The sequence below is a fragment of the Corvus moneduloides genome, chromosome 4, assembly GCF_009650955.1.
Source record: "Corvus moneduloides isolate bCorMon1 chromosome 4, bCorMon1.pri, whole genome shotgun sequence".
Taxonomy (NCBI): Eukaryota; Metazoa; Chordata; class Aves; order Passeriformes; family Corvidae; genus Corvus; species Corvus moneduloides.
The window spans coordinates 50,258,456-50,281,671 of NC_045479.1; the positions used below are offsets into that span (position 1 = coordinate 50,258,456).

Sequence of the window (23,216 nt, forward strand, 5' to 3'; positions counted from 1 at the left end):
TTGCTGAAACACCTTGACTATGGCCAGGTTTATTACATGTCTCACTAATTTTCTTCACATAGTCTCAATCTGTATCTAGCAGCTTTCCTTCATTAAGTATTATTTCAATTTAGCATGTTTTTATTAAGCCTGTTTAAGAGGTAGCAGGCCCCTGAGTCACTGAATGTTTATATGGCATCCTAGTTCTGTTCTTCACATGTCTGTTCTGTGTGCCTTTGTGTTTGACAGACTGCTATCAGTGAGAACTATCAGACTATGTCGGACACTACTTTCAAGGCCTTACGTCGACAGTTGCCAGTTACCCGCACCAAGATTGACTGGAACAAGATCCTTAGCTATAAGATTGGAAAAGAGATGCAGAATGCTTAAAGTGAACATTGCATGACTGGATCATTTTAGTGTCCTTGTATACAAATAAAAATTATTACAAAAAATATTTGGAACTGTCAAATCACCCAGTCAGCATGGGCTTTTGCCATTGAAAATCACTGTAAGTAGTTTGGTTAGAGCACAAAGCTTAGCTAATTGACTTTTTTTTTCTTTTTCCTTCCTTTCAGAGGGTTGCAACTTCACTATAGCTGAATATCTTCCTTTAGAGTTTCCGTTGTACCTTTATTTTTTTATAATGAAGAGACCATGCCTTTAGTTTTCAATTAAACATTAAGAACAGTTGGAAAAAATATTTTTGCATATGATAACCCTTCCTCTTGCTTTCATGTGAAATGGACAACTTGAAAAATTTGCTGGATTCCTTGTGGAGATCAATAATATGCATTTCTAGGTCAAGGTCAACATGGAATTAGCCATAGGTGCTGGTTTTGAAATCATCTGTCCTTTCATTGTATGTAAAATTGGGAAAAGCATTTTCTGTATCATTTAAACCTGCCAGAGGACATGCTTAGCTAGCCCCATGGTAGCTAATTTTTTTTTTTTTTTAAAGAAAAGGCCAAGGTCTAATGCTGTTTTGAGGTTTTGAAATTAAATAAAAGTACTGAAATGCATTTAATGCTTTTTTCTGAAAATTACTCAAATGAGCTCAAACTCCATCTGCCCTCCAGGTTTTTTTATCATAAAGCTACAAATGTATTATAACAAGGCATATTGTAATATATATAATCCTGTACTCATTACTATGTCTGTTTATTTTTTTCTTGGATTGAAATGTACTAAAATTCAATGTGACATTAAAACGCAAATTTTCTATTTATTTGAGTATCAGATTGTTTCCTGATATAGCCTATTTTTGGTGTTTCTAAATATTTTTTAAATTCTGCTTAAAACAGCCACAAACTTGTGTATTTAGGGATTGTAATATCATTATCGTTTTCATCTGCATTTAAAAAACATCTGCATATGGAAATCTACTTAAAACAGATGTATTTTGGCTTCATATTGGCTACAGAGGATAGAAGAAATTCCAAGACCAAAAACTAATACATTTGTCTGGAGAATACTTTCCCTGTCTGATATATCTCATTTTGAAAATGGATGTCAGGTATCTAAAAACACAGACTTCGTTATAAATGCTGTATAACGTTTCCATAACATGCATAGATTTTGTTTTTAATTGGATAAAAACTTGGTTTACAATATGCTACCTACTTATATGCTCATGATGGAAAATTAAAAAGCTCTTTATTTTTTAGAAGGCAGATGTTTATACACACTCCTAAACCAGTAGAGCTTACACAAAGGTTTGATGTCTCTGTTTACAGCATGATCTTACGAATTACCTTAAACTGTTAAATTACAGCATAGCAAGAGAAAGAGTCTAGACTTGTACTGGGTATAAAAATGTACATATGAAGTAGTTTGCTGTTTGAATTTCAATAGCAATACCCCAATATTCTGTTCTTCAGTGCTCTCTTACACAGAGGTATAGAAGTTCTTGAAACTGCTGCTACTTTACAGTACTAAACTGTATAGTAGAAGAGTGGGATTTGTTCTACCACAGTCTTCCTGGATAGTTGCCCTCTCAATTGTCTTTGTAGTTCAGCTCCTGAACTATGTTGTTCTTTTCAAATTAGCTCATAAAAGCTGCATGTGAGCTAGTAACAAATGCTGAGTCACTGTCAAGTCAGTCTGTCAGTCTTAACTAAGATCTAAATACAAACCCTATTTGAAGAATTTCTTCCAGTGTATTTAAGAACAAGGTAAAAATAAAAAGGCAGTGAATGAACAGTTAGGAGAATTGTTAATGGGCAACAGCAGTGCAAATAACTTTTCTAGCTGTTTAGAATGTTGCATATGACCAGAATCAGCACTGACTAAAAGTCAGAATGCTATTTTTCTTACCTGAAATAAAGAGCTAGTTTTAAATATATTCCTAATAAAGAGGTATTTTACTGTGAAGTACTCTATTACTGTATTTCCCTCTCCATTTATTCAGTCCTGTGATAGTCTTAATTCCTTATCTTGAAATAATTGCTTCTTTCAGGTTCAATTCTACCAATTGGATAACATAAGTAGATCTGTATTACTTATGTTTTTTCTTGTGTTAATTTTTAGTCTGTGAGACAACTTTACACCTTGAACATCAAATTTATTAAGTTATAGCTTCAATAAAGCCATTTGTAAGTAAATCAACTATTCTGTTACTTTTTCAAAGTGGTGTGCTGTATCATATTTAGGGGTAATGACTCCCCAGATGAAGCTGACCTGACTGTCAGCTGAGGTACATGGCACATTTGGAGTTCTTGATTTCTAGCAAAGTTTTGTATGTCACTTTGCACTTTTGTTTCTATCCCTGCCACTTTTAAGTTGGAGAATTTTAGAGCTTGCTTGGTAGGCTTTAGGGTATTTTCTGTAGGTAAAGCACTTTCTCTGAGAAATTTTGCTGTGGCAATTGTCTTAATGTGAACTACTATTTGTTTATATTCTATTTTTAAATATAAAGACAAGCTTTGTATTGTTCAATCTTGATGTAATAGACATTATGGCTTGTAAAATGGACTTGTAAAATGTTTGTGGTTTTGAAGTGTATTACATCTTATGCATCTTAGTGCCCCTTTATATGAAGGAATTTTTAACTTCTGCAAGTAAGCAGCTGTTCTTTGTGAACATCTGCAACAGGAGTGGCAATTCTGCTTTCAGGTTCTCCTGAGCAGCCCCTTTTTGTATGTCTGTCTTAAAATGCATACTGTGGATAGAATGAAACTTTAAAATCATTGTAATTTTGATTATCTGGCTACTGTTGCTTACTGCTCTACATGCTGATAACAATTCTGCCATCTGGTTCCACTGGGAACACTGCGATGCAGTTCATTAGTAAATGGTCACTCAGCCAGGGTTAAAAGCCTTGTGTGAGGCTGAACATCCCGAGAGATACGTTCTCTTTGGGGATGGCTCCAGCTGCATCTATGGCAGCAATGTAGTTTATGCAGTTTGGAAATCCCTCTCTTATCCCCACTTTCCACAGACTGGTTTGGCTCTCAAAGCCGTTTTGGTGCTCTTGAATTCACTTCCTTTTGGAGAACTCAGAACATGGACCTGGGCTCTGAGTGTGCACCAGGTACCCTCAAGCTCTGAATGGTGACCTGAGTCCATAGCAGTGGTTTCTTTCAGGCAGCTTGAAACCACCTACCTATGTATTGAGGATGTCTGGAGCTTCAGACAAAACTGGGCCTTCACATTTCCAGACTGTAAATACTGTAGGTATAGAAGTTGCATCAACTGTTCGATTCTGTGGATTCACTCCTATCGTATTGAATTACTTGCTGACACAGACATAGCTTCTGCCACATTTGTTGACTGGAAAGACTGAAACTGTTCTTCATCTGATGCAATTGTAAACTAGGTTTAGATTAAACTTAGTTTGTTCATAACCTTGAAGTGTCAATTTTTGTGTGACAGTGTCAACTGAACTTTTTTTTTTTTAAGGGGAAAATCTGCATCAGATTTTAACCAAAAAGGTCAATTTTTCCTTTTACAGCTAAAAGGAACTGTGAATATGCACTTTATTCCTTCTGTGAAAATGAATGTTTAATACTTGGTAGGTTCTCTTATTAGCAATATTTTCCTCTGCTACTGTGACTTGCTTACCTGTAACAGGTATTGCTCAGCATGATGTTAGCCATGTGCTCATCGGAAAAAAGGGTCAGAATGATAATCATTGTCTTAAAGGATACATGCTCTAAATACATTTAGACTTTTCTGTGCATCTTTTCTTTGCAAATCAATAAACTTGTGCAGGGGCAAATCTGTCAGGTTTGTTCCTCTTCAGTCAAGAGGAGCATGTAGGAACTTCTGCCTGACTAGCTGCAGTTTGAAATAATGTCAGATCAGAAACAACTTCCAGTTTATGGGTTGTAAATATATCTAGTAAAGTAGGTATACAGTAGTTGGTTGGATGGTTTGGGAGGACACCACCATATGCCCATAATGATTTGTAGTAATTTCAGTTTTGCCTTTAAATGTGCTTCACCATTTTCAATTTCAAGTGTTTACCGAGCGCAGCTGTTTTAGGCATCAGTGAAAGAATTGAGATTACTTCCTTTAATAAGTAGCTTCCCAGTACGCAACTCAGTTTGAGTTACCCTTCAAGGTTATTTCAGAATTTACTTAAAAATATTAATATAGAAGGCTAAGCTGCAGCTTTGCCACACCACTGTGAATGCAAGACAAGCAGTGTTGTGAAGAGGAGTTCAGAAAAACATGCTCCCTATCTCTTTCTTAGGAAGTAAAAATGGCCCCAGAGGCCTTGCCAATTACAGTGCAGCAGTGTGCTTGCGGTGTATCTGGAACCTAAGCTACTTTCTTCAAACACAGAGAAGTGAGTTTTAGTCCCCTGAGGTAAAGAAGGGATTCGGCTTCCCTGAAGCAAATGTTCTTATAGCTGGCTGAAGGGAAGCAAGGCTATCTCCTCTTTTGCAGATGAAGTGTTTATGAACCTAATTGAAAATTACAGCCACAAGCTCTTGAGTGCAGGAAAAATCCATTCTCTTGGGCTGCAGTGGATGGAAAGTGTTTCTTGGTGCCTGCTCAAGCAGCCTCCCTGCCCAGTGTGCCGGCTTTCTTGGGTGGTGGGTGGTAGTGTTGCATCTGTTGCTGTCGCTGGGTACTAAAAGTTAGATGCCCAAAGGCAAAAACATTCAAGTTGTTGCTGTGCTGTGAAGGTGCCAGAAGCTCACACTGTGCAGCAAGGGGCCCAAAGATTAGCCCTGGGATTTGCTGTCATGCTGCCTTTTTCCCAGGTGAGGCGGCACATCCAGTTGTAATACAAGATGTGTCAGTAAGATGATAAAATACAAGACTGCGATCAATTATGATTTTCTTTAAGGAAGAAAGGTGCCATGTGTTTCCACTCAACCACAGTTCCTGTTCAGCCTGTGACAGGGAGCCTGATGCTGCAGCTCTGAGGAAAGGGTCAGTTCAATTGAAGTTGCACTCCAGGAGCACGGGTTGGATGGAGGCTGGCACAGCAGTCACAGCCAAAGGCTGCGCTGTACAGTGCCCGTGAGCTGCAGCCTCTGCTGCCCGTCTGTCTGGGCACATGTGCTACAAGCATTGATCGAGCTGTTCTCCCTGTCCTGGCACAGCCTGTCTTAACCAGGCACAACTAGGGCTGCTGCCCCAAATGTCCTGGTGGCCCTTCTGTTAATAACCTGCTATTTACAGTGACCTGGGTCTAACCATGCAGTAATAACTTACACATAATCTGGAAATTAGGGAAACAGACTTGGAAAAGCAGCAAGGTAGTTACTAAATGAATCAATATTCAAAATAGAAACAGATTTTTTAAATGCATACATTTTTAACTTCGCTGTGACACTTAAGGTTAATATCTGCATACGCACTGGAGTAAGCGCTGAGCTTTCAGGAGCCATTAGCAGTTTTAAACTAAGTAGCAGGAAGAAAAATCTGCTCTATTCTTTCAAGTGGCACGTGATTGTCAAACCAGCTTTTGGATGCTGTAAAACTGGTAAGTTTTGCAAGTCTTTAACTTCACTGTAACAACAGGAACAATAAGTAGCAAAAACGATTAGCCAAAAAGCAGTTTTGATTACAGATTCCGAAATTCAATATTCAGTTGGAAGGTTTCTGAAAAAATAGTGGTGTTAGAAATCCTTGAATGGAATGTGAAAGCTTATGTTGGGGGTTTTTTTCCAGAGTTGTTGCACCATCACCTGCATCTCGACTTTATGTGGTAGGACGGACTTGTCTGCTCTGAAATAAATTACTAAAGATTATCCTTCCTCTCCAAGTTCTTGTAGGTTTTGGTATTATTAATATTAAGGTAGATAGTAGGAAAAGACATCTACCATGCCAGGTCTTGACCTTTTTTGTCTTAGCTGTGGGCATACAGAAGGGCTTTTTCCCATTCTCATTGCCACGTTTTATATATTTGAAGAGCATCTCCAGACTGTAGCTTTTAGATTAAAGACTGAATACTGCAACTCCAATTACTACATGAAATCCAATACTCTAAGTATAATTTCCTTACATTCTCCTTTTTGGTTTCTGCACATTTTGAGACGCTTGTTTTTCTCTGCATATTGTTCATTTCAGCCCTGATAATACTGCAGGCTATTGTGATACTAAGCTGGTACTTGTGTTTCCTTTTGCTAGAATCTGGTCTTGCAATAATATTCTCTAGTATTATCTTCATCAGCTATTAGGAATTTTAAACCCCATGTTAAATTAAGGAGATAAAACCAACCAATCAGCCACTACTAGGTAGGTGTGCCTGATGTTATCCTTCTCTAATGACAAAGCAGGTACTGGGAATGTACAAAAAATGAGACCATCTGCATCCTAATGATGTGGACCAGCCAGCACACAGATTCTGAACTGAGAGCATCTTGGCATGAAAAGATGGGCTGCTGTGAACTTTTCCAGGGTGATGAACTAAATCCTTGTGATGTGGGATATTGTGCCAACAACAGGTATTTTGTTTTTCAGTAGGTACTGACATCAGTTAAAACTGAGGAGTTGAAGTGCACCCCCTGTCTTGTGCTAGGAAGCACACAGTATGCTTCTTTCCTACCTTTTTTCTATGGCAAGGAAAAGGAATCAGTGATCAGTCAGAGGTGACAAGCTCTGAGATGCATCTCACCTGGTGAAAAACTGTATGCTAGCTGCTGTAACATCCATGCGAGCACTTTCCATATGTCTCAATGTGTGTCTCCACCAAGCTAGCCAGAATTACTTCTAGAGTATCAGAAAAGTGTGAGTCATTCAAGAGCCTGTTTAAAGTTCCTGTAGGCGTATACTGAGTATGAAGGGTTCTTTATCTGTGCTTGGTGCCAGGAGCCAGCTCAACTACAGAAGGCTAGACCTGAGAGATGCTGCTAAGAAAGTAAATGCCATATGCTCACTAAGAATTGAAGTGCTGCTCCTGTTCCAAAGCTTTGCTGCAAGGCAAAGGTTTCTGCATGACTGATTCTCTGGGTGCAATAGAATTTGGTAAAATCAGTAACTAGTAGGGGTCTTTTCCCAGTTTGTTACTAAACTTAGTGAACCATCATCTTCCCTATAAGAACTTGTTTCATCTGGAAACAGTGTGCCTTGTAGTCCTACCAGCAGTTGATGTGGCCAGAGTTACTCCACCTGAATGTAAAGGAAGAATGGGGGGAGTGTGCCAGTATATAATTTCCCAATGAATAAATCCAGCTACCTGGATTTATCTCTGGGTAAGATCCTTTCAGACATAGTAAAGTTGCTACCCAGATGGTAGCTGCTGACAGAGTGGTAACCCAGAGCCTGGTGTCAAAACACAGGTGATGACAACATTGAGAAACAGGGCAGTAGCAGATGCAACCTGGGCAATCTCACAATCGACGATTACTGTTCTACGAATCATGAAAATTACCAACAAAGTAACATACCCAGTAAAAGAGGCTCCAAGGTTATCTAAAACAGTGGGTTTTCAATGCAGCTGATGGGTTTGCTACAATCATGTGGCAGTCCTGTGGTGGAATCACCACACAAGGTGAGCAGCAACCATTACTATATCCTTTTCTCAGAATCCCTCCTAGTTCTTTGATGTAAGAAAAGCCCCTTCAATAGGGCTATTTGTGCCTTGCCAGCAAGGCTAGGAAATGCTGAGCGGAGCAGAAGTGTATGGGTGAAGCTCCCTGCTTGCCCACTAGGGTTTTCATCTTGTTCCTCTTCCCTGCTGCCATGCAGAGCAACTGATTCAGTCAGCAGCATCACTACTAAAAGGGGAGGCAGGATGGACTGAATTAAAGGATGCTGTGAGAAAGGTGTTTGGATCTGAAGAATGACTGCTGGGTGCAGAAGACAGAAGGCTGTGACCCAGCAAGAACAGATCAAGCAAAACTGAAGAGCAAAGGAGGGAAGAAAGTAGGACATGATGAAGCCAGTGTGTAACACAGACTATTGCTCTGTAGCCCAAATTTAAAGATGAGCTCACAGAGACCTTCATCTGTGGAGAGGGTAAGAAGAAGAGGCTCTATGAGGGAGGTTTTTCTTTTTCAATGACATACTGGATGGGTGTGGAGAGGCAAGACAAGCAAGAAAAGGAGAAAACAATTGCATCAGACAAGGCAAAAGGATATTTTGGCACTTAATTTTGCAAAGATTTAACAAGATTTGGCTTGGGAGCCAAATCTAGCTGTGATATGGGTAAATGACATGCTATTTAGATGCTACCTGCTTCCACGGCTTGCTCAATCCCTTCCTGCCTACAGGCAGAGCTGTTCTTGTCCTTTGTAATTGTTGCCAGCCTCAAGCAGTAATAATTACCTGTACATGATCCAGCACAGTGACTGCTCTGTTTCCTTCCTCTGAAAGTCTGGAGAAGAAGTAAAATGTAACTGCCAGTGGATTTCTGTGCTTCTACCGATACGTAGCAGGTAAAGATGCCGTGTTGCAAATCCTAGAGGAAAAATAAACTTCACTCTGCTAATTGCAGATTTCACATGGGAGGAGTTGAGACCTTTTTCTCTCTTTAAAATGTTTTCATTAAGTATAATACCAACACTCACTAAATTGAAGACCATGCTCAACATATTTTTCCTTAAAAAAAATGGTCAAGATACCAATCAGTGAAAAAAGGCCATATCTTCTACATCTCCTACAAATGCATCTCCTTAAAAAAAAAAACAAAAAAAGGAAAAGAAGATTTACTGTTTGGCTTCAGTCCAAGGCATGAGTAGAGTGGGGAGCAGAGCTTTTGTCCTTTTCCTCAACCTCAATAGGGGAGGCAGAAACCAGTGCTGGTTCCCTCCGGGCTTTTGGCCATCTGCCTCTGCCTCCCTGTTTCTCCCACAGCCTCCCGTGACGTACAGAACATGTGTGGATGCAGATGCCAGATTCTGACTTGTGGAAAGCTCTTTTTTGACCGGGGGCCAACCTAACAGCTCGCGTGGTTCCTTTATGAATCCTAAGCACATACCATCCTGTACAAATACTGACATGTCTTGCTCCACCACCTTTTATAAAGAAGCTTAATAAAATGCCTCAACGAATGTGTGTCCACTTCACAAAAACACGTAAGTGCTCCTGGAGGATATTTCCATGGATTTTAAAAAACCCCAAACAATTTGCTTTTTCAAATATGTGTGTTTGGGATGGGGCACTGCCCCACCTTGATGCCTAAGTGTGCTGACAGTCAGGGTGAAATTCCCATCTCATTTTTAGGGAAAAAAAAAGTAACCGGGCAAAAAAGCAGCAGAAGAAAATAGATTTGATTTTTTTTTTTTTTTTAATTTGGTTGGAGTTTTCTTTCTGGTTATTTCATTATTTTGAACACTACCCAAAAGTACTGAAACTCTGCTCTGAGTTGCACTAGCTATTTAGCAACACCTTCCTTTGCCCTCTCTTTGCACTGACATCTGATTCTTAACTGAGCCAGTTCTAACCTGGGTTTTGTTACTTGTCTTGCAATCAGGGAAGCTTGTTAGTTGAATTTTTTGTCAGTAAAGATCTTAAAACAACTTTCAGGTAGGCTTTCCTCCTTCCCATGCAACTACCCTGACACATTCCATAGCAGCATGTTTTCTGGAAGAGTACTCGTGGCCATGGACAACTTTTTGTTAATAATGGAAACAATTTTTTTAAGCTTTTTGACATGTGGTGCTCAAGGCATATTTCACTTTTCCTCATTAGTATTGGTGGCATGTTTTTAAATATTACTGTCTTTAAGCTGAAGATTATTCCTGTAATACTGTAATATCCCACTTTTAGAATGGGGAACAGAAACTTCAGCCTGGGCACACTGTTCAGAAGTCTGTAGTTGCATACTTTTGCAATATCTTTAATAAAAATACATCGATTAAATTGTAAATTAAGCACAATTTTTTATTTCAGTGTTTCTTACCATATTTTCAATTTTCTGGATTGTGACTAAAGACTGTGTGTACTTTAGTTGAAAACAGATTTTTGCTATGTGATTAAGGCATTTTACGCAGACTTTGGTATGTCTGAAAAGCGCTGTGTACGAGATCCCGTGAACTCTCCTCCAGTGCTTTCATTCCCATTGGCAAACTGCTTCTCAACCATTGCTGATTCCAGCTTAGACTGCCACCTGCAGTTCAACGCTGGTGTTGTTTAACATGCAGCTGATAACGCTTGATAGGTGCATTATGTGCATATGTATTTATTTGTGTGTGTGTAAATACACAGCTGGGCAGAGGCATGCATGCCTATGTGCATTGTTGTTTAACAGGTATCTAGATTAAGAAGTGTTGGGCATAACGCTGCTTAACGGGATTCAGTTGCTAGTGAAGGAATCAGCTGAAGGTCAAGGGGATGTCTGGCTCCTTTGAACCAAGCTGACAATGTTTCCCAGTGCTCATATATAAATGGAGCTCATGTGGGTCTCATTTCTGCCCTTTCTGAATGTCCTCGACTAGTGTGCCTGGCTGTCTTTTGGCTGCCAAGACCCCAATGAAATCTAAATTTGTAGCCAGGTTCCAAGAAGGTTATACATTACGGGCCTAGAAAAGGTCTCTCATTCTGATCTCTGAAATTATCAGACAGAAGATATTTTAAGGTTTACTAAAACACCCAAACATTAAAAACCCCACTGCTTTGGATCTTGGACTACTTTGGACCCATACAAAGATTGTGTGGGCAAAATTTTCAAACTGGACTTCTGCTGCACGGTGGTCCCATCTATTCTCTCTTATTTGCCAGGACCCAAGTTCAATAAAATGTCTTTCTTCTGAAAAGAAACAAAACTTCACTGTACCTCATGCTTAGTAACTGTCATTGCTTCTGCTTCCTGATTTCATTTAGCAAAGTCATCAACAGTCATATGAGAAATTAGGAACTCTGAACTGGGTTTATGGCAGACAAATTAGTAGTGTTCACACAGATATTATTTTGAGGTAGGAACTGAGGGCTTGTGGGAGAAAACTCTAAACAATGATGTAATTGTGTGGCAAATCTTAGCAGAGAGGTAAAACACTACTTTCGAATTTTTTTTTGTCCAGTGATTCACTTCAGCTGTATTCTATGTTGACTTAGCAAATGAGGGCCTAGAACCAGGTGACACTCAAAATGGTGTCTTTTCATAGTACTGAACAGTTTGCTTCTGACTTATGAAATGCATGTTTCAGGGCTTTGTATTTGCTTGGAATTTCATTCAAACAGAACTGAGAGACAAGAGATAATTTGTGTTAAATAGCACCTGAACAGTGAACTTGCCTTGAGTGTCAGCTTAGATGCTTCTTTAATAGGAACAGCAGAAATGTAATTTGTCATATGAATGCACAAAATTAGTCACAAGTCAAGATATGCAGCACTTAATTGCTTGTCACCTCACACAAACATTTGGGTTTGGACGCATGCTTTGTATTTCCTGAGTTTTTGGGGGGTTTTGTTTGGGGTTTTTGTTGGTTTTTGGGGGGGGGGGGTTGGGGGGTTTTTTGGTGGGTTGGTGTTTTTGTTGGTTTGGTTTGGTTTTCTTGGTTTAGTTTGTGCCATTGTTTTTTGTTGTTGTGTTTGTTTGCCTGTTTGTTTTTTTGTTTTTTCCTTTGTACAGCACCCAATGAGGAATCCTTATTTTTTAAATACTTCATGCTCACTGTAAAAACATTGGAGATCTAGAAGTGAAATGCATAACATTACTGCAAAGTATTAAAACTTTTGTAATTTCAAGGGAAGAAGAAGCAGTGGTGCTTAGAGGAAGGAAGGCATAAAATTAATAACTGTGCTTTAAGTGGGCACAGTTCATAGTGTTTTGATCTTCTAGTAATACAAGAGATGTAAAGAAAGCATAGCTGGAGGAACCAACACAATTCACTCCTGTCTTTCAATAAAAGACAATAGATTGAAAAGTTGTTTATAACAAAAAACTTTGGGAAAGCCCCATGCCCCACTTCTTATCTTTCATACATAAAAGAAATGGATCATAGTCAGTTTTTTAAGATAAGCATGAATACTCTGAAAATTAAAATACGTAGAGGAAAATTTATAAAAGTGAAAAATTGCCTAGTGCAATTGAAAATGTAAGAGGAATATTTTGATTTATAAATAACTGCATGATTGAATAAGGTTGAGGTTTTTCAGGTGTGACCTAATGTGTTAAGTATTTCTTCCCTTTAAAACTGGAAGGGGAAACTGAAAAATTTGAAATGTGTTTTTCTTCGATATGTAATTAAACTATAAATGACGTTTTATGTAGTTAATCTGTATATTCTCATTTTAAAAGTTTTGTGATTTATTAGCAGGAAAAACTTCTGTCAATCCTGCACCAATATTCTTATATGGAGACAGTGGTCTCTTAATCAGAGGATCCTGCCACCATCAAATGAAGAAGACACAGTTCCCTCCCCATCCAGCTTCAAGTCCTGCAGTAGTCTGGAAGAACAAATTTTGTACCTTTGCTACCATGAGAAGGTATCAATTTGTAGAGCTACAGATTTACTTTGGTTTAATGCCTTTGGGTATTGTAAACATTCTAGGAAGGCTACAATGTTTTTCTCTGTGATGACTGTTTCTTTGGCAGACTAAAAAATCTCAGGTCAGAGTGGTTACTACCAGTTGGAGAAATTTTCAGGATTTTTTGTTCTTTTGGTAAGACTTTATGAATAGTACCTGTTTCTTACAATGCTGGAGAGTGTTATCCCACTGGATATAGACTGTGGAAGCACAGAAGAGAGATCCAAACAAATTGTGAATATGTGGTGTGTATTTACTTAAATGTTTGTAAGCTGTGGGACATCAAAAAAAAAAAAAAAAAAAAAGCAGGGATCGGCCGTGTTTACCGACTTGAATTTTTATCCCATTCTGCTGTCAAATGTTGTTTCATGAATAAATACCTCATTCATGGAAGAAGCAAAATGTATTTCTCAAAAGTACAATTCTATGACTTGAAGTTTATGCTTTACTGACACTATTTTAATGAGACGCATATCTAGTGGGTGCCTTCCCTGCCCTTGGCAGGGGGGTCGGAATTAGATATGCGTCCCTTCCCTCTCATTTATTGCGCCATACAGTTATCTTCCAAGGAGGAGAGTTGTGCAGTTCGGGACTCTGCTGGGCACTGTACACACCAACACGCACGCAGGGACTTCTATGCCTGTTTCATTACCCAACAAGAAGCTCACGCGGGTCAGCTGCAAAAAAACTATCCTACGTGAGCCCTTTTTAGGCTTGAAGTCCTGTTGCACGGTGAAAATGCCGCCAGAAGTTATTGTTCAAGATCGTAAAGATGTGGGGGGGAAAGTTGCGTGGCCCTTCTGCCCCCTCCTGCCCCGGTTCTGCTGTGGCCGCACGCCGCCGTGCCCCGCAGCCTCCGCGCTCGGGCGGCGGGGCGGGCGCGGGCAGGGCCGGGGTGCCGAGCGCAGGGGCCGAGCCGCGGGGCGCGGCCGAGCGCGGCTGGGGGCAGGTCCGGCGCTGCCACCGCAGCACGTCCCCACCCGCTCGGCCGGAGGGGAGCTCGCAGGAGTCCATTTTAGCGGGCCAGCCCTCGCCGAGGCTCGGCGGCGGGCAGGGCGGCGGCCGGGGGCAGAGCCGGCAGCGCCCCGGGGGCACCCGCAGTGCCCGGCGGGCGGTGCGTGCGGGGGAGAGGCGGCCCGGCCAGCGAGAGGGGGGTGAACCATCCCACAAACACACGCTGAGAGCTCGTGGCAGCAGAGAGCAGCGTTTGGGTTGATTTCTCCCCCACACACACTCCGTTCCCCCCCCTTTTTTTTTTTTTTCTTTTTCCTCTTTTCTCTCCAAAAAACATGGCTGAAGCTGGGACGGGCTTTTTGGAACAGCTCAAGTCTTGCATCGTCTGGTCCTGGACTTATCTCTGGACGCTGTGGTTCTTCATCATGCTCTTCCTCGTCTACATCTTAAGGGTGCCGCTGAAGATCAATGACAATTTAACCACAGGTAGGCTGTGATCATCGGCCCCCTTGCCCTGCCCCGGGGGCGGCTCGGCCGGGGGTGCCCGCGGGGGCGCGCCCGCCGCCGCCCCCTCGGCTGTGCGAGTGCTGTCTTACGCTATTTGTGCTATTCGCATTGCACTCAAGCATTTTTTTTTAAACCAGGATTAAAACTTTAATTATGTTCCTGATAAAAATTAGATCTCAGCTACTTTTTTCTGAATGATAATAAATAATAAGAGTGCAAGTTTGCTGGAAGACTATCACTGTTGCGATGGACTTTGCTTTGGCTGTTCGAACTCGGTAAGGTAGTGTGCCGCTGCTATACTGAATCAGCAGTAACTTACGTACTGTTAGCCGGTCTGGACTGGGCAGTTATGTCCTTATCTTGAAATTGCTTATTTTTCTACCCATCTACTTTGATAATTTAATTTCTGGCCCCCTCACCCTCCCAACCGCCATACTGGAAAAGACAAATTAGTTTTGGGGCATATGAGATGTAACCCATGTGGCATCCCTGCTGCTGGGAAGTCGAACGTTATCTGAGCGTTTTTCACCCATCCCTCTGGCCTGTTCTCATTTGATAAGCCTCTGGCAATTCCAGCATCAAAGAAGAATTAAAAAAAAAAAAAGATTCAGCATATGGCAGCTTTCACTTTAGGCATAAACGCAGTTACAAGTTGCGTTTATAAACTTTAAATGCAATTTTGGTAAAATTTTCAAATAAAATGTCTTTGAACAATATCCTGTTTCTTTTGACATTGCCGCACACTGATTAAAACACGATATAATTCTTGTTGCTTGATTCTTAATAATTTATGTAATGCGTACGTCCCAGGTAAGCATTGCAGGCCATGGGTGTCAAGCAAAAATGTCAGAATCCTTTCTATTATAATTTTCGCTTTTGGAAAAAATCACAGGCATCCATCTGAGACCTAATCAACCCCCTCTGATTTCTTTCTGAGTTCGAACAAACTAATTCTTGATGCACTTTCTCATTTGAAATGTTACTCCAGCTGAGTCATCTTGGGGTTTACTGAAATGTCTCAATATGCAAGTAAAATGACAGTATGAAATCTCTGAGGAGTTTAAAAAGGCTGAAGAAAGTCCCAAAGTGCAGGATGAAAATGAGTTACCAGGGGAGAACAATAGGCACAGTATGGTCTTTATGCATCATCTGTTCCTAAATGGAATTTATTAAAAAGTTAGTACTGGTAATAGCATGATCATTTTTTGTTTTGTTTAGTTTTTCAAAGCTTGTGTGAATGAATTAAAATGGATTTGATTTATTGTGGGTCGTTCCCCCCCCCAGTTGATTACAGTCAGATTCTACTGTCATTAATTTAAGGTTGCTCATAAAGTACCACAGGAACTGGTCATGTGATACCAATCAAATTTATTTCAGTGATGTGAAAATGAGTTTGTAAATGTTGCTACTAAAACTTCTGTGTGACATAAAGAAATAGTAGGGTGATTAAAAACAATGACTGGGCATTTTACCAGAACAAGCTGGATCTGTTGGTGAGTTGAGGTCAAACAAACTGGTTTTCAGTACCACCAGAGGCAGGCTTAGGCAGCCAGTTAAAAAAACACAGTTCCACAGGTATGGTTTGCACTTCATGAAATAGTGATTTAGAAAGGTTTTAGAGACTTAGATCAAACACCTTAGACAGAGTTCACAGTGGTGTGATACAAAAGGACTAGTGTGGCATGTATGGGAGGGCACCTGCCACGGGGACTTGGTGCTTGCTACTGCTGTATGATTTTGTTTTTCCATCCCTAGTGTCAGTATTTTTAAAAGGAAATGGAAAAGCTGGAGAAGATAGTGGAAAGATTATTCCAGGGCTGGAGAGATGCATCAGAGTAAGATTACAGTAAAGTGGTATTGTCATGGAGAGAAAGAAATGGCCTTTTAATCATGAAAAGAATTATAACAATTGATGACTAGAAGCAGAGGGCAGAACTCAATTTTGTCATAATCAGGCATTAATTCTTAGCAAACTTGGATCAGCTAGTAAAGGAACCTTTGGGATTCGCCTGTCTGAAATTCTTCAACTCCGATGGTGAAACAGGAGTCTCTAGTGTTCATGCAGCCTTAAATTGCTTTTTGGCAAGGACAGGGCAGCAGGCTGTGCACCACTGGCAGTCAGAGTCATTGCAGATGGTTTCACCAAATAGACCAGTGCTTGGTCACTTGCATCAGAAAGTCTTACTAAGAAGAAGTGTGGGGTCTTTTTTCCTTCCTTCGATGTTGTACAGATGTGCACACCCCAAGCGTTAGTGCATGTTGGTCACCCCATGTGTTTCAGTGAGCTCCCAGGCTTGAAGGTCCTCGGTTTGGCCAAGCATAATTTCACTGTCCTCAGTGGAGTACCTTACTGTGATATAACCAAATGGAAATCTAATCTGTCTTGTAAAAATATTACTGTTAAATCTGACTGTGGTGTTTTGTGTATTTTTGGGGTTTTTTTTCATTTTTTTGAAGCTTGATATCCAGATCAAATAATAAGATATGAATAGGAGTGTTTGACCTATTGTACTATACCATTAGCCAGGAAGCAAGAGAGGACATATTAAGTCCTATATTAAGTATTAAGTACAGAATAAGCAGTTGAGGAAGCGGATGTTATCATCTTATTCTAAAATAATTAAACATGCCTTGCCTATTTTACATAACATGCTGTATTTTCTTCCCATGTTGGCACTTGCACGATTTCTGAATGCCACACTAATCTGAACTAAGACACACCTCTTCTAAAAATGTGCTTGCTTTTCCTGACATAAGAGTTTGGATTTCTAGTCAAATCCTAAGAAGGAAAGAGGCACTGAAGTTAAACAGTTTCTGATGATTTTATTTATCCTTTCAAAGTGCAACAGAAAGACGGATTTAATGACGAGAACAGTAAGTGTGACTAGCTTGTGACAAGGCAGACAGGAGGAAACCTCTGGTTTGCCGAGGGTGGAGAAATCAGAAAAACTGATTTCCTAAAACTGTGGAAAATAAATATACGGGTATGAGCTCTGGGCTGAGTCTGGCTCTATTGGTGTCTGTGGAGTATTATTATTCAGCTGTTCTGGAGCAAGGCCCTGTGGTGTTACCAGCTGAGCTGCAACGTTAGAAGCCTGTAGAATGAAAGAAAGCAAGTAAAGTTGTGCTGCCAGGCCCCTGAGGTCAGCAGGCCCAGGATACCACGGCTGGAAGAGGAAGACTACATCACCTTGTGGTGGCTAGGACAGAGTTGTTATCTGAGGAACATGGTACATTTCTTCATTATGATTTTTTAAAAATTATTATTATGACATTCCTACTGAAATAAACAGCTAAAATTTTAATTAATTAATTAATGTGGGATTTGTGACCGTGTAATAGACTTTTCTTAAAGCCCATCACCGGAAACACTGTGCATGGTGCCGGCCATTTGGAGAGGGAAGAGGCTGGCATGGAGCAGGGCTGGCAGCACTGGCCATCAGCAGGTCCCCACTCACCCCTGTGGTTTGTGTGGCCAGGGGGTGAAGTAGACATGTTCAAAGTCCTGTAAAATTAGGATAATGATGTTTTCTGTTTGTCCAGGAGTCTCTCAGAAGACACAAAATTGAGAGGTTTTTTTAGTCAGCCTGGCCCACCTTAGATGTATTCACCAGTGTGTGCATTGCACTGACTTCAGGAAGCAAAGCACTTGGAAAAGTCCCATCTTATGAAACTATCTTGTGTTAAACCGTGCAAGAAAGCTGAGTGTGATTTCATTAGCAGAAATACTGCAGGAGATGAAGAGATGGAGCCTGCCTCTCAGATTTGGGCTACGCTGTCTTAGGGTGCTGGCTGCTGTCAGTGAAGCTCATCTCATCTTTCTGATCTCCCCTTTCTGGGCTTCCTGACCCTGCAGATCTATACTGCACATTGGTGCAATGTGCCCCAATAAGCTGCAATGTGAGAAGAAAAGAAGCTTTTCATTCCCATGGTCCCATGGCCTGTTACTAAAATTTAACTAATTTCACTTTTTTCCTGCTGCTGGTAATTTGGCCACGTGGAGCTGCATGTGCGCAAGCTGCGGTGATAAACCACCTGTAGGACAGAAGGATTTTTTGGGGACTGAATGCCTGGGGGTTTGTCTTGCTTGGGCTGGGGGTGCACGGCTGCAGGTGCTGGGGCTGGAGCTGCCGGTACCTGCTCGGCCCCTGAAGCCACCGTGCGTGTCGAGGTGTGTTTGCTGTGATAGCATCTTGACAGCTGGTCCGGAGGTATTGTTCCCCTTCATAAATTCAAGCTAGGGCAGTTAATCATGAGGGTTGGAAAACATTAACCTGACAAAGGCCAGGGAGTTTCAAATGGTTTGAAAACAAGTGAACAGATTCTTTCTTTTGAGAAGAACTGAAGGACAGTTAGTTTTAGTTTTGCAGACTTGCTGGTAATTGCTTGGCCTTTCTTCAAAGCAATCTGCCGTCATTGTGATGGGTTTCCTTGTAAGCATCTGCTGTGTGAGCTACAGAAGTCAGTGTGGAGGTGGGCGAGTCGAAAGAAAACCTGGAGCAAAGCTCTCATGCCACCAAAGGAGACGGAAGAATTCTTAACTCCCTGCAAGTGCCGTGTAGATTTGTCTGGGGTATTCTTAAGAATTTGACTGTTGAAAGTAAAGTTTCAAATGCATGACTACTTCTGTCAAGGTCAGCATCAATCCCGCCTATGAAATTCACAGAATCAGTTACAGATAGTTTGCTCACTGACCCAAAATCACTTGCATTAATTTTTGCATTTCTTAGAATGTAAATTAAATATTTACTAAATACTGATCTTATTTTCTGCTCAGTGGAATTAAAGTAAACAGTGTTTTCGTAACTGTTAACCCCTCTCTTCAGCTGTATCACTTACAGCACCACAAAGCATTCATAGTTGCTGCTGAGCCTCCAGACAGGGTTTGGATGTTAGAGGTTTCTGTGGTCTGCCTTTTTGGGTTTTGCAAAAATTAGTTTTTACTGCTGTAGGCTAATATTCATGAGGTTATTATAAAACAGGTTTTAACTGTTTCAAGCATGCATATTTTCATCATGGTACATTTGGAAACTGTCCCTTTAATATTTTAGGGAAGAGATTATTACGTGCATGAAAGTAGTATGTTACTTTTGACAAAAAGCAGACAAATCTTTGTAGATTAAACTGGGGATTCTTGGGGGAAAAGCTGTATCAAAACTTGCTGGATCAATGCCCCATAGATGCAGTATACAATGATACTTGTTTTCTATGAATTTTTGACATTTCTTCACTGTTTTGACTTTTTGATTGAGCTTAATTTTTCGGTCAGCATCAGATGCTGGGAATGGAGTGAAGTTTGTAGGAAATGCAAGGTTTTCAGAAAATACTGTTTGAAGAAATTGACTTTATTACTGCAAAAGCTCTAGAAGATTTGCAGTCACTATTTCAGGAAAAATGTGTAAGCCAGAGCCTTCAAAATAATATTTGATAACATCTTGAGTGAGCTTACTGTAACACTGACTGATATGCGACCATGGAGCTGTACTGCCAGCTTCTAACTGAAGTCTAATGTCCTCTGTGTGTTGATGAAAATCTACGGAAATGCTCCTAAAACTGCCTATGTGTAGTGGGATTTTCTCAAAGCATCCAATGAGTGCCTGGACAAATTTAGCCCAAAAGAGCATAAGCCCCCGATTGTTCACAGGGGTCATAGGCCCTAATTGTCTGAGCGGCTGTGAAAATACCACCATTCTAAATTAAAGAAAGAACTTAAAATATATATATTTTTGGTGGTTGTTTTGCAAAGCAAATGCAAAAATCCGGGTCATGAATTTGCATTTGTGAAAGACAGAAGTGCTAACTGGTGTCAGTGCCTCAGGGACTGAAAAGAGAGAAAAGTACATAATTCTGTGCCAAGGCTGTACGTTAAGTGAAAAATAGAAGGTCATGATGCCTGCCTGAGAGCAGCACCTGGCAGAATTAGGAAGATGATGTTGGATAAAACAGGGATTTTGGAGGGAATGACCTGCCTGTATTTTAAAATGGATTCTCTGACAGGAGTTATGGAGAGTCTAGTAAAAGCACAATGTTAGCCTAAGGAAGCTCAAGCTGTTTATCTAATCACAGAGAAGCTACTTGACAGTAGCTAAGGAGGTGTAAGAGCTTTAATCTGGCTGACAAACGTATAGTGAGCTTCCTAAATATTTGGAGTTAAAATGCATGTTAACTTGTCAGAATTGGAGCCCAAATCATCAATGGTCTGAAGAAACAGCCTGGCTGTGAGACGTGCTGATTGCAGTGCCTTCACATTAACAGAGAGGTGGTTCCTTGTGCTGTGAACTGTGGTGGGAAGAAAGTAGCAGGTACTAAAGTAGCCTTTAAAATAGGGAAGAGAAATCTTAAAAAAGGGGTGGCTGCAAACTGAACTCAGAGAAATGCACATGATAAGTATTTTTTATAAGAGATTTTTGAAGATGTGTCTTTGGACCCAGTGGATATGGCAAAGGATATTATGCCTCTTCATCTTTGGCTCTCGTAGTACTAAGACCCTCAGTGTGATGAGGATTGCCAGGCTCTTCAGTGGGGAAACTGGGAGTGAAATCTAATGGCCCATAATAAACAGGAGAGCTGACTAGTTAAAACCCTATCATGCTGGGGTTTAAAAACTCCCACACCCCGCTGAAAACACTTGCTGATGGTGTGCAGGTATGTTGTGCACAGAGGCACCGATAGTCCCAGATGTGCCAGGACTTTTGTGCACATGCCAGAGAGCAACCCCACCGAGTCCAAGGTTTCTGTGCATTGTTCAGTCAGTTGGCAAGCTCTATGCTTAAGGGAGAGTTATTTGTCATCCTGGAAAGTGGTAAAGCAAATAAAACCACTTAAGTGGTGACTTAGGTTGGAGGGCCAAGCAGTTTCTTCTGGATTGAAGGAATGAACATTACTGTCAGAAGTTGATGTTGTCTTTTGTGTGGCTGTCACAACAAGTCAGGATTCACCTTTTTTTTTCCAAGATTAGTTATTTAAGAAGGTCTTTTATATTTAGCAAAATAAGGCCCTGCTCCAGATACCTGTCAGAATGTTGAATACAACTGGGTGTTCTGTTGAACTGTACAGGAAGAACTAAGGCAAAGGGAAATGAGACCTTCATCCTGAAAACCTTCAGTGGTTTGGTTTGTTCTGAAAGCATAGGCCCCGGGCTTTACTGCACAGGTAATTAATATGCATGAATTCGCAAAGACTTGGGCCTAAATATTTTATGAAGGTACTGCAGGGAGCCTGTAGCAATATGGGGGACAGAGTCCCCAGTCACTTCAGTCCAAAGGTAGTTTTTCGTCTTGTGATTTGATGATCGCATCTAAGTTTTGCCTTTTTTTACCAGAGCTGTTTCAGGACATACTTAGGACATCTGTCATAGAATTTAGGATAACGTCTATCCTGGTCCTGTGGACAGACTATGAGGTGCTTGTGGGGATGTTACTCCTCTGTTGGCTGTTCAAGGGGGTGTGTGAAGGCTCCTTCCACCTGTTTTTAAATTAGCTCTTTGTGGCACTGGAGGCATCTATTGAAAGATTGTGTTATAAACTCTAGCTCGTCCTCATGTCTATGAAGCGTCATGTGGACCAGTGATGCTGTGTAAATACTAATGAGTTAAAGTTGCTTTGTGAAATCCCAGCACAGGCTAATTGGACTTTTTTGTGTGTGTCTTAGTCAGGCACTGCAGAAGGGCAACCAATTTTGACACCAAGAACAGTAAGCTTAAGCAACAATAATGCATTTAAAGACAAGAGTTAATGTCACGCTTTCAGCAGACAGAACAAACAAGTTGTAACTGTTAAGCCTGAGGAAAGGGCCTAAATTCAAAGTCCAAATCAAACCTCGCCAGCTGCTGAGAGAAGACAAAGATTTATTATTGTGGAGTCTAAACTGGAGATTTGTCCCTGTGGTAGACTCATTGCTTAAGTGATTAAGTGCACTTAAATATACCAATTAGAAGGATGAAAGCTATAGGGCGAAAATGAACTGCAGTCATCGTTAAGATTCCTATTCTGTATAGTGTGCCAACTGCAACCATGAGATTTTATTTCCAGCTCACTTTCTACAAATAAACTTGGCTTATTAAATGTCAGGGCTGTTAGGTTGAAATGTAGGGTCTTGTGCTCAGTGGCAAGACACTCAGAGATCAAATTTAAAGCACAAGAAATGTTGTTATCATCGTTGTAATCTTATTTTGTAAGGCAGCCATTTATTTCTGAAGAAAATATGCTTGTAACCTGGGAGTGCCATAGATGTTGAACTTCACATAACTAAATGTTTTCATGGCATGTCCTGTGTGTTTATGCTGAGGACTGAAAATTGTTTACACCATGGCTTGGTCTGAAGCAAGGTTATATGATCCACTAATGCACTTAATCTTCCATGTGAAATTTCTTTTGCTATTTTTAATAATGAAGTTAACTTGATAGCAGTGTACCCATCTCGTATGTTTTACACAAGTCTCAGCTTAGAGTCCCAGGCTAGTCATTTCCTCAATTTTCAGAGAGAAGGTTAAACCAGACCCTGTCAGAGAAGGGTTGCAGCTGGCCTTCCATACCCTGTGCAGGGGACAAGGGGACAGAGAGTCCCCGGGTGAAACTCAAGATACTTCTTGAGCAGAAGCCAACTTTGTGCAGCAGCAGGATGCTGCAGCTGAGCTGATGAGCCTTCCCTGTGAAGAGAAGGACCTGAGGAGGTCTTGTGCAGGGTGGCACTGATGCACAACTGCTGGTCTTAGAAGCCAGAAGTGTCTTCTCTATAGTGCTTGACTTGACGGATTTATCTGCCTGCTCAGAGTAGGCTCCTGTATTATGCTGCATTGCTATAAAAGTGCCTTCTGGTCCCTATGTCTGACTGTCCAGCTCATTAGGTCAGGACAAAGGAGGATTGATACAAGCACAAGAGAATTGCTTTTGCAGTTAATATTGTCC

General features: G+C 40.8%; 2 protein-coding genes across 2 annotated transcripts in view; both read left to right on the forward strand.

Moving 5' to 3' along the window:
* CAPZA2 (capping actin protein of muscle Z-line subunit alpha 2) overlaps window positions 1-3,824 on the forward strand; it is a 33,861-nt gene extending 30,037 nt beyond the window's left edge. The window contains exon 11 of the mRNA XM_032106162.1: window positions 229-3,824. Within this exon, the coding sequence (XP_031962053.1) occupies window positions 229-369 (141 nt within the window). The 3' untranslated portion in view covers window positions 370-3,824. The remainder of the gene's footprint in view (window positions 1-228) is intronic.
* Window positions 3,825-13,926: 10,102 nt separating this feature from the next.
* Window positions 13,927-23,216, forward strand: part of ST7 (suppression of tumorigenicity 7) — a 144,675-nt gene continuing 135,385 nt past the window's right edge. The window contains exon 1 of the mRNA XM_032106271.1: window positions 13,927-14,289. Coding sequence (XP_031962162.1) covers window positions 14,139-14,289 — 151 coding nt within the window. The 5' untranslated portion in view covers window positions 13,927-14,138. The remainder of the gene's footprint in view (window positions 14,290-23,216) is intronic.